Source organism: Chrysochloris asiatica, unplaced genomic scaffold (genome assembly GCF_000296735.1).
Source record: "Chrysochloris asiatica unplaced genomic scaffold, ChrAsi1.0 scaffold00182, whole genome shotgun sequence".
In the NCBI taxonomy this organism is placed as follows: Eukaryota; Metazoa; Chordata; class Mammalia; order Afrosoricida; family Chrysochloridae; genus Chrysochloris; species Chrysochloris asiatica.
Genome location: NW_006408700.1, coordinates 6168728 through 6180918, shown reverse-complemented (window position 1 = coordinate 6180918; position 12191 = coordinate 6168728). Strand labels below are relative to the sequence as shown.

Below are 12191 nucleotides of genomic sequence, written 5' to 3'. Positions count from 1 at the left end.
TTTTTTTTTTAATTAGGGAAATGGAATTTTTAATATTTACATGGTTAATGGTAGCAGATTTTTTCCAACGTGTTATTTTTTTGTTGTTACTAGCTAAAAAGAGTTGAAATCTCCAGTAAAACTAAAATTCTGAATTCAGTCTTCCAATTTATAAATTTTGAGAGCTAAATTTGGCTTTAATAAAACCAAATCCATTATTCCAACAGGATCTTATAGAGTCCTGGTGTGGTGTTGTGGGTTTATGTGCTGGACTGCAAAGTCAATTTGAACCACGAGATCGGCGGTTCAAGCTCAGCAGTTGCTCCTTGGAAACCCTATACATGGTCATCATGGGTTGAAACTGAGTTGACAGCACTTAACCAAAGTGGAAATTTTGAGATCTTTTCATTACTCCCCTTTGGGTTATGTAAAAAAATAATTTCTATTAAAGAAAAGTGATATACTAAAATAACTTAGAAATTATGACTGCTAAAGACTAAAGAGAAATCTGTACCTGGACCAAGAAGCAGTTGTTCAGAGCATGGGAACACTGAATGTTTTAAAATTGGAGAAGGTGTGCAACAAGGTTGTGTTCTTTCACCATACTTATTCAACCTGTATGCTGAGCAAATAATACGAGAAGCTGGGTTCTATGAAGAAAAACGTGGCATCAGGATTGGAGGAAGACTCATTAACAACCTGCGATATGCAGATGATACAACCTTGTTTACTGAAAGTGAAGAGGACTTGAAACATTTGTTGATGAAGATCAAAGAGCACAGCCTTCAGTATGGGTTGCATCTCAATGTCAGAAAAACAAAAATCCTCACCACTGGACCAATAAACAACATTCTTATCAGTGGAGAAAAGATTGAAGTTGTCAAGGACTTCATTCTTCTTGGATCAACTGTCAACACTCACGGAAGTAGCAGTCAAGAGATCAGACAACGTATTGCACTGGGCAAATCTGCTGCACTTTTTAAAGTGTTGAAGAGCAGAGATGTCAGCTTGAGGACTAAGGTGCGCCTGACCCAAGCCATGGTATTTTCAATAGCCTCATATGGATGTGAAAGCTGGACAGTGAATAAGGAAGACCATAGAAGAATTGATGCCTTTGAGTTGTGGTGTTGGAGAATACTAAAAGTGCCATGGACTGCCAAAAGAACCAATAGATCTGTTTTGGAAGAAGTGCAGTCAGAGTGCTCCTTGGAGGCCAGGATGGCTAAGCTTCGTCTCTCATACTTTGGACATATTGTCAGGAGAGAACAGTTGCTGGAGAAGGATGTCATGCTGGGTAAGATGGAGGGTCAGAGAAGAAGAGGAAGATCCCTAACGAGATGGATCAGCCAGGTGGCATCACTGTTGGTGTCAAGTGTGGCAGCGGTAGTGAGGTTGGCCCAGGATCGGACATTGTTTCGTTCTGCTGTGCATGGGGTCGCTATGAGTCGGTTCCGACTCGATGGCACCTGACAACAACAACAACAAAGACTAAAGAGACATTTCCTATCTGTGACATAGACACATAAATTCAGCCCTCTTAGAAATGTGCTTACACTTAGTTGTAATTCACTATTTCTGTTTACTAGTGTTTCCTTAAAATCCATTCCTGTTATTCAACATTCTAAAGTTGGAATTCATAAAACTGTAAAGTCCAAGTGCAATGCTTGTACAGTGTCTGAGCCATGACACTCATTTGTCATTACCAATCACGTGACACTGAGCTGTCTCCTATTTATAAACTGTCTCCTCAACTAGATTACAAACTCCTTGACAGTAAGGGACTTTTCTACCACCAAAAGCTAATGTGGGGGTTTGCAGGTAACAAATGCCAACAATGTCTCTGAAAGATACAGATCAAAGGCTAAGTTTAAGAATTAACTTCATGCTAAATTCTGAAGAATACTGCCCTCCAGCTCCCTAAAATGGTGAAGGTTTATGGTCTGGGTCCAGCAGCAATGGACAGCAACAAGCTGAAGCCAGCAGTGAACTGAAATTGAGGAGATCTGAGCACCAGATAACACAGTTGAGTTAGTCCTCAAGCTGACATCTCTGCTCTTCTTCCACGTCTCCTGTTTCTAGGAGCTTACCCAGGAAGACACTTGTGATGGTTTCTTAGAAAGTCATTTTTATAGACAAAATGGAAGTGATGTTTCAGACCTCTGGAATTTGACTTTAAAGTCTAATATATTTGAAGAGGTAAGGGAGAGGTGTCCCACAATCTTATGAAGGATCCACATATACTCACTCACTCAACAGCAGGAAGGGCTTGTCTCTCCCCAAGTTCTAGAACCCTCAGAAACACTATGATCCTATTGTAAGAAATACAGGAAACTGTAACATGAAAACAGGATCCCAAAGTGCTACTGCATCCTTAGAAACCCATGTACAAATCATTATGTTAATACATCTATTTAGAGAGAGATGGGTTTTGGTGTTTATCAACATCATCCCCATTCATAATTGACACTAAGTCAATTACTCACTCACTCAGCAATTACTACACATTTACTACAGGATACGTGAGGCAGAGAAAAAGGATAAGACGGGATGATTCTTGTCTTCACAGACTATTCCAATGTAGAATTGGATTCATGCTATCTACCTACTCAGATGACATAAAAGAGGGCACTAGGGAAACAATTTTTTCTCCGTGATCTTAGCATTCCATATCCGGTGGACGTGTACTTTTTTGCATATTCAAACACCACCAATGGCTCTTTTTCTTTTAACTTTTATTTGGCAAAGCAGCACTGCATAAACTGTTCAGTAACTAAGACACAGCTTACACAGCATGTTAGATTCATATACATTACCAGCAGCAAGTGAGAAACAAACAATACTGAGCTACAAGTCTCCTATAATTTTTAAAGAGAAAAAGGAAGAACGATGTCGGTGATGTCCAATCTGAACAGCTGAGTGGTTGAGGACATCACCTGCCATCTGAAGTTTTAATATCTACAAATGCTTAGTTTTAAGGTAACAAAGCGGCTGATTGTATCTACAACGTGCTAGTCTATGACATCACATCAAAGCTTTGAAAGGGAAGCCCATGTCTTAGTAGCATCTACCAGACACACCCACATACTAAGAATCTTAACTGTGAATGGTAGTGTTATCGGATGCACAAAAGCAATTTGATAAATTAATATCAGAAGAGAGTTAAGTTTTCAAGAAAAGAAAAACCACTCCTCAAAATCAGAATTCACAAACTAAGGTTTTCATTTTGTAGAGCTGCTTCTTTTAATATTTTAAAGTAAAATGTGGGCATGTTGAAGTAACAGTACACAAATTTATACTTTGCATCCTTCCTCTACCAATTTGGCTTTGTGCCTCTTAAAGAATTAGAAACGCTATAAAGCCACGCATTTTCATGCTGAAAATAATAGTGTGACAGAGTCCAAAACAAGCTGTGATGCTGTTGGTTTTCAAAATGCTGAGGACTGAGGTGAGCAATCCACTGTGACATGTACTGGCCAAGATGATGTTGCTCTTACAGTTCATCCCTGAAGGGGAGAGAAAGAAAGGTAGGTAAGAGTTACAGAGCCCAAAATGTGGCTTTCTAACAGTTTAGATACAATTAGGAAGTCAATAAAAATGGACTGAGCCCAAGCAATATATATATATATTATACATACTTTTAAAATCCCAAATCAAAACAAAAATGAAGTCAGCTACTCCAAACATCTTTCTACCCCACTGTAGAATGAAATATGAAACTAAAAGTCTTTAGTTCTTTGATTCTTAATTCTAAAGGTAACTTTCTTCCTTCAAGATCAATTATTCAGAGAAATTATAACTGTTTTAGATCTAGGATCATGTTAATACTATTTATTGTAGTAAAATGACAACCTGAATATTGAGTTCAAATGATTTATAATACTGATTTATAAAATTTCATAGTAACACTGGACAAAACCTGACAAAAATTACATCTTTTGCTTAGAGTTAGCATTGTGCAAAGGGTCGATTTGAACCCAAGCTCTTTGGGAGAAATGCATCATCTGTAAGTCTACGTGTATTTTTACACACATGCGTTAGTTTTTTCTGAACCACGCAACCCCCTCATTAGTTTTATAGGCAAGGAGGTATGTGTGTGTTCATTTTACATGGGTGTGTTACATAAGAAAATACCAAAATGTGCCTGTCAGCTGATTTCATTAGGCAGCTTTACCAGCTCCATCAGGAGTTCTAGTGTGGCTCTACAGGTTAATACACTGGACTGCAAGGTCAGTTTGAACTGCAAGGTCAGTGGTTCAAGCTCACCAGCTGCTCCTCAGAAACCCTATACAGGGTCGCTATGAACCAACTCGACGGCACTTAACAATAACAACATCAGCTCCATCTAAATAAATGGCATGTTATATAAACTATACCTTGATAAAGTAATTAAAAACATTTTGTAGCCCCCTTACCTGTAAAGAGAGAGAGAACATTTGTTTGATAAATAAATATAGGAAAATGTTCATTGGTAAGTCTGGATAAAGGAATTCGGGAGTTTTGGTACTAGTCTTGCAACTTGCCTAGTTAAAATTTTAAAACAAAAGAAGTTGTCAAAGAAGTTTTAAAGGGAAGACAGACTATATTTCACAAGTAAGAGGTAGATTATGAGATTATCAAATAATTTGCTTTTTTAAAAGCTGAATTTTATAAATTGTGCAAAAAAGTAAAAAAATTTTAAATTGCTTTTACCATAAACTATGTTTATTAACAGTAAATTATCAGTTCGGATTCGTCTTAGTACCTACTTTTAAAGGTGCATACCATTAAATTGCAGTACTATAATTCTTATAGACCGGTTTTTACGTAAATTCATACAAGCATTATTTAATTTGAAGGAATTTACTTACAGATGTAGTGTTCTAGTCACAAACTAAAAATGAGTTTACTGTGCTTTTAAAAATATGAACTAATGACACTTTTAGGTTTTTTACAGTAATTAGCCACATTTTGTTCAGCTGCCGCATGCCATTAAAATATAGTAAGCCATAATATTCCACCAAAAACACAGCACATAACACTGCCAAATAGTCTCCCCTTCATGTTTAGATTTTCTTAATAAAGGAAAAGCAACTAGGTTTGTAGACCTGGATTTTAAATATATGTCTCAGGGGTAAGATCACCATTTACTGCCAGGGCCTTGTCACTCCCTAACACGCCAAATCCATCCAAGTCACTCGTTTTTTCTAATGTTTACAACTCTACAGGAATGTATATTTCCTTATCTGATGTAATACATGCCCAGATCACGTACAATAAAAGTAGTGTACCTAAATTTTCAGAAAGGCTCTATAAAAATTGCTAAATATACTATCTTTATAGTAAAGTAACCCATGCCTAACAACAAAACAACCATCAAAATCTCCACATTTTCTAGTAATTTTGTGTACTTTCTGAGGTAATTAGCATCATAAAAGATATAAAAATTTCCACTACACCTGAGTTCATCCCTATTCCATATGTCACAAGGCTGTGACATACAGAGAGCACAGAATTGACAAATCATGTAGAACCCATACTGCTCATCTTAGATACAGATGATTAACTCGTAACATCTTTCTTCCTGTGTCTATGGCACTAAAAAAGATACCAATAAGCAAAGTACTTATGACATGATATCTGAAATATCCCTCAGCTTTACAAAATAGAGGTGACTCTTCTTATTTACCAAAGATATTAAAAACAAAAGTAAAACTTTATCAGAAGACTGATAAAATATTGATTCTATATTTAACAAAAACAAATTATTTAAGTCTTTCTGAAACAATATAACTATTACACATCCAAGTCATGCACATGATCCCACAGATTCTAGATCTATATTCTGTACAGCTGGCAATCTCCCTCCTATGAATCTACGAAAAGTACAGATGACATTTTTCAAGTATGAGACATGAGTCGCAGCTTTATTTAGTACTATAATTTCGCATGCCCACTTGGGTTCTACATTTTTTCACAATTTCTTGCTCACAGTCCTTTCACACCTCCTCAACTAAGACTGGATCTGACTTTCCCCTAAGCATTTGCTATATACCAAGCTCTGGACTCCTCAGTGAGGGATGGATGGACGGAAATAAGGTTCATGGGAAAGGACCATGATGAGCTGTTAAACTAATCCCAAAGACAAATTTAAAGAACAGACACCATCTGCATTGCAAAGTTGGATTGAACTACAAGGTCGCTAATTCAAGCTCACCAGCTGCTCCTTGGGAACCCTATACAGGGTCACTACAGGGCAAAACCAACTCGATAGCACTTAACAACAGTCTAGCAGCAGCAATGAGTTCAAGCTTAGCAACAATTGTATAGCTGATGCGGACCAGGCAGCATTTTGTTCTGTTGTGCATAGGGTCGCTATGGGTTGGTACCGACTCGACAGCACTTAACAGCCTAGCAAGAAGCTGACTAAGAAGTTTTTTGAGTGATAATTCTCAAATATGTATGGGCACTTAGAAAACGATTTTCCACCTTCACAAAAGCATGAGGGAGGATCAGCTTTTTGTCCACATTAGATGTCGCTACCAGTCCACTTCTCTCTGCACTAGCATTGCCTTAACGCAGGCCATCCGTTCACCCGTGAATTGTACAGCAATTCCTAACTCCCTAGTTTTGACTCTAGGTTTGTCTCTCCTACTTACACTCTGCACCAGAGCCAGAGTTGTCTTTCTGAATCGTAATTCTGGTAACTTCAGTTGCTCACTACAGCCCTCAAAGCAGAGCCCAAACACCCCTCAGCAGACTCGGCTGCCACGGACTCAATTCTGACTCATGATGATCCCATGTGTGCTCAGGGTAGAAGGGCAAGTGCGTCTTGCAAGGCACCACAGTGTGGATTTGCATTTCCAACCTTTTAGGAACAGCGGCGCACACATGCAAACACACTACCCTGTAAGTACCCGTCCATGGGAGATCGTCCACAGCTGTCTACTCCTGGCACCTGGCACAGTGGACAACCACATGTGTGTTCAATGAATGAATGAGATTACAGATCCTCACATGAAAATTACTTGACAGCAAAATAAATTACCAAAGGGAAATGTATGATGTCGCTTTTCCAAAGGCAATCTGAACACATACTTTCCTGTCAAGAACAGTTTAAGAATAGATTAACTAAAAAGGATAACAGGACATACAAAGCTGAGATGATTGCTCAAGTCTCCTCCAGACCTAAATTTTAAAAGAAGCAGGGGGCTCTGCTGGGGAGACAGGAAAGAAGGTGGTGGAGGGAGCAAATCTCACACTACAGGTATACCTTGGAGAGACGGCACGGTCCGCTCCGTACTGCCACAACCAGGGGAGGATCGCAGTCAAGCGAGTCACACAAATGTGTTTTGCGTGTTTGCTTTCCCAGAGCATTTAAAAGTTATGTTTACACTATACTATGTTGAACTCCTGGTGTAGTGCTACGGACCAGCACTGGACTGCGAACCACAAGGTCGGCAGTTCAAACCCACCAGTTACTCCTCAGAAACCCTATACAGGATCGCTATGAGTCAGAATCGACTCCGTAACACATAACAACAACAACATAGTCTGTTGAGTGTATTACAGCATTACGAAAAAGTCTGAAACATCATGAGAATGACCAACACGTGACACAGAGACATGAAGTGAGCACATGCGGTTGGGAAAATGGCATCAGTAGACTTGCTCGACACAGTTGCCACAAACCTTCAATTTGTAAACAATGCACTATCTGTGAAGCGCAATAAAGCGAAGCACAATAAAACCAGGTTTGCCTGTACATCTGCCACAGGACCCCCTCCTCTCTGACTTCCAGCTGTGTCTGGCTCACAGGACGCACTGGTGAGACAAGAAGGCAGGAGGAGAGAAGGTGAGGTGACTGGCCGCTCTGGTAGTGGTCACTTTCCTCCACTTCAGCTCCTGTCTGCTGCCACCCTCCACGCCCCACCTGCTCTTGGTGGGTGAAAAGCCCTCCCAAACAACTCAGAAGAGGGTGAGAATGGCTGCACAGAGTGAAGACTGGCATCAGTGTCTATAAAGTGTACATGCAGAAAGTGTTCGATGGGAGGGCATTTGGCTGTGTGTTCTCAACACCAACATCAACAGTTCCCTTTCCTGGCACCTTTAACAGCTTCCCACCACTGCTCGTCCCAGTGGGTGTCAGCCTTTACTGGTTCTCACAGGTTTTCCCCTATTGCTCCCGAATCCTAGCCGAGGATGCCTTCTGTTTCCTGCCTGTTCTCTGACAGACAGCTGATGGACACAACCAGAGAACAGCAGTGACCTCACCACTCATGTTGTACCCTCTCCAGCATTCCACTTTCCAGTCAGTGCTTTTTACTACAGAAAACCCTTTTAATGTGGCAGTTGGGCTTTTTGGTTTGTTTTTTCTCCCAGTTCAGTCTTAAAGTTTTGTTTCATTTTTAATAATGTAAACTTTAAGAATTAAAATCCTGCAACTGAGTATCTTTGTAATTAGAACTACATTTCTGGATATAAAAAAATGTAGTTGAACAGGTAGAAAATCTACAACAGAAAATATTAGAAAGTCTTGCTAGTACAACTAGAGAAAAGTTTTCCAATGATACAAATATAAAGTCCACCCCCCAATTTCTTTTAAATTTAAAGGCCAAAAAACAAAAACAATCCATATTAAAATATTTGCAAATGACTGAATTGTCCATGAATTTCAAAATTATTTCTATTTTTCAGACACAAATAGTTTGGTTTAACCAAAGGTTGCTGGGTTCTATGGGGGGAGGGGGTTGCGATGTCTAAGAATTTCTTTCCATGCAGGAGACCTGGGTTCAATTCCTGGCCAATGCATCTGTGCACTGCCATCACCCTGTCAGTGGAGACTTGTCCACTGCTATGATGAACATGTTTCAGCAGAGCTTCCAGACTAAGATGGACTCGGAAGAAAGTCCAAGAAAATGACTCTGGCAGCCAGTGAAAACACTATGGGTGACAGGCCTATCCACAACTGACCATGGCCATGTGCAGGACTGGACAGCAGTTGGTCCATGTGTGCCTGGGGGTTGACATGGGTCAGGGACTGACATCAGAACAGCGAATCATAACAACAACAAAGGCCATATATTTGAGGATCTCTATGAGGAAAAAAAACAAGACTGTGGGCATAAAATTAGGCTTATGAGGATCCCAGAAGCAGGAACGTCATTAGCTTCATGGTAACTCTACCTCTAGCAATACAAACAAAACACATTTCTATAATTCTTTCATCATTAAATTACTATATTCAATATTAACATTTATTGGGCCTAAAAAGAAAAGAACTTTCTAATGAAAATCTGAACTCTGAATTTCAATAACTGTAGTAATATCCCTGCCTCTTTTGTAGAATGGCCCCATACATTAAATAAAGGCATGACCATACTAAAAGCAAAGTGAAGGTAGGTCAGACTTAGATCTTGGTAACAATAGCTAATTCTAATGGTAGTGACCAATCATTTAAGACCAGGTTAGAGTTCAAGAACAACGAAAACTGATATAACACTGTTTTGAACAAATTCAGATTCATTCTCAGTTTTGTAATTCATTCAGAAAGTGCCTTTCCTGTCTCCAAAAAACAAAACTGAGATGTCTATTAAATTTATAATCACAAGGAAGCTTATAAAGCCTCTGGTATCTTGGCATGTGATGCTGCAGGATAATGCATTGGCAGCAAGGTCAATTTGAACCACAAAGTCGGTGGTTCAAACCCACCAGTCGCTCCTAGGAAACCCTACACAAGGTTGCTATGAGGTTGGAACCAACTTGGCACTTAACAACAACATTCTTAGCTGATGTCACTTTTACTCTTACTTATTGACTCACCCCTCCCACCGGAGAGGGCAGGGAATGAAGAAAAGAATCAGCTGCAAATAAAAAATTCAGATTGTGCTGAGACACAAAAGTGGGCATTCTATGTAAAACATGCCATGCTGTGGGAAAATCATGCTTCATGCTGCTGGCCCTTTGGGTGGGTTTGTGAGACCTGGGCACTCATGAGGAGCTCACTGAACCCCCAGCCCTCCCCACCAGCTAAAACCGGACCACCGTGTTTTCTAGAATGGTGAGAAGCTTACTCCTTCGACAGACTCCGAAACAAGAACTGAATGTAAAGCAGACATAGGCTGTCAGTCATCCATGACTCTAACTGACAGAAGTCAAGACTCAATGTTCTCTCTGGGATCCCGACCCTAGAAAACTGGAGCAACAGTATCTGTCCCCTTCTAACAAGGGGACACCAGAGAGTGACTGGGGCAGAAGATGATGGGCCCTTCTCTTCCAAACCCAAGCTTTCGTCTCCATGACCTTAGAGAGCAGCTGTAAGACTGATGGGCAGCTGAAAACAATATAGTATCCTTTGAAAGTATTGAGCTATGTCTGAAAGTCATAGCACCTTTTGTGCTAGCCAAGTCTCACTCCCATTACCCAAAGATATGAGTTAAACCAAAGAAGGGCAGACCATGCAAAACAGTTCTACATTTTTAATGTGATGCATTTCTGATGTTACAGTGGGACATGGAAAGGCAACAACGAAAAGAGCAGCCCTTGTAGTCTAAAGTCTTAAAATCCACACCCTTTCACCTTGCATGTGTGGAAGAAGAAAGAGCAGAAGAGAAAATCACTTCCACCTGGACCACTGCTTGTCTTTATCTGTTAAAGGCACGTATATCACCCCCATCAGAGGCTTCATTTTGACGCTGCCATCTTGTAGCTTGTCGTACTGCTCCAACATTTGGTTTCCACCTGCGGGACCGACCGGCAATATCAATCTTCCACCAGGCTTTAACTGATCTATTAGCTAGGAGAAAGAGAAAGCCAGAGGCACACCAAGTTACATATTCTACATTAACAGTCATTTTGCATCATTCCGAGCAACTTTCAGCTCCCCTGGGCCAAGTAGAAATGTACTTAAATACATACAGTCTTTGAGTACAGTACTTGTACCTTAATTACCCACTTACTCATCTACCTATCAGCTGCACCTACTAAAGCACAAGTTCCTTGAGGACAAGACTGTATCTTAGTCGTCTTTGTAACCCTAGCATTTAATTAAGTACAACTGCAATGCTTCAAGTCTTTGATTGTGAACCACACAATATACAACTTTCGTTTGGGGAAGATCAAAGGCAAAGCAGAAAATTCCAATGTCACTGTGCCTGTTTTGGGTTGGATGGGAGGTAAAAAAAATCGGCATAGAATTCTTATCCTATTACTGTAGAACCTCAGGCATCACTGAACCAAAAAGAAGGGAAGTCTAGTTTCGTGGCTGCATTTGGACACAATAAGGTGAAAGACAATAAGGGATTAGCTCAAGATCATTCAGTCAATTAACTGCATATGCTCCAACTTTCAGCTTTTCATACGGAACTAAACATGTAAAACAAAACCTTGCTGGCAGGGTCTGGAAGAGATGGGGCAGAGAGACAGCAACACTTTCAGCTCCCATCATCGAGTCAAGACCTACAGAAAACTCGCATGTAAACACACTGAACATTCCACTGACCTCAACCAAGGGTTACTACAAGGACTTAGATCAACTTATCAGAGTCTTCCAAGAAGAATTTGGTGGTGGTTATGTCATGGAGTCAGTTCTGACTCATAGCGACCTTGCATAGGGTTTCAAGGCTGTAAATCTTTACGGGAGCAGAAAGCCTCATCTTTCTCCCATGGAACTGCTGGGAGTTCCGAACTGCTGACCATGAGGTTAGCAGACCTCACGTATGTAATGTACAATATCAAAACATCCTTCCCTGTCATTATCAACTATATAAATCCTACTGTCTGTTAAGATCCAATTCAAGTCCAATTTCTGTAAGAAGTCTCTCACCACACTATGCAAAATCCTTTCCATCCCTTGAACTCCTACAGTGCCTACTTTGTTTGTTTTCCATCTAACATATGCGAATGATACGCGAGCACCAATTTCCCTATGATGTGTATGTCACTTGTCTTCTCAAATGTAAGCGACATAAAGATAAAATGGATAGCAAATACTTCCTGCATCTCCCATGCACCTAACACAATCTGACATGTTCTTTAATAAAACACCAAACTGACTAATTATCAGTTCATAAACAACAGAGAGATTGCCCCAATTCTACTCATGGTCCTAGTTCTTAGCTGGATCAAACAGTTTGGAGCAGAACAGGCCATGAGCTGGGGTTTGGTAACCTTCATGTCATTCATGCAACTGTTGATATAAAAAAGTACTAACAGTAACCAAACTGTACCACAAACAA

General features: G+C 40.0%; 1 protein-coding gene across 5 annotated transcripts in view; it reads right to left on the bottom strand.

Annotated features, from left to right (window-relative positions):
- Positions 1 to 2693: 2693 nt before the first annotated feature.
- PCMT1 (protein-L-isoaspartate (D-aspartate) O-methyltransferase) overlaps positions 2694 to 12191 on the bottom strand; it is a 46712-nt gene continuing 37214 nt past the window's right edge. For 3 of the 5 annotated variants that reach the window (XM_006872066.1, XM_006872069.1, XM_006872068.1), the window contains 2 exons: positions 10534 to 10750; positions 2694 to 3482 (listed from right to left, as the gene is read on the bottom strand). In XM_006872066.1, coding sequence (XP_006872128.1) covers positions 10571 to 10750 — 180 coding nt within the window. In that variant the 3' untranslated portion in view covers positions 2694 to 3482; positions 10534 to 10570. The remainder of the gene's footprint in view (positions 3483 to 10533; positions 10751 to 12191) is intronic. The other 2 variants (XM_006872065.1, XM_006872067.1) reach the window with 1 other exon arrangement.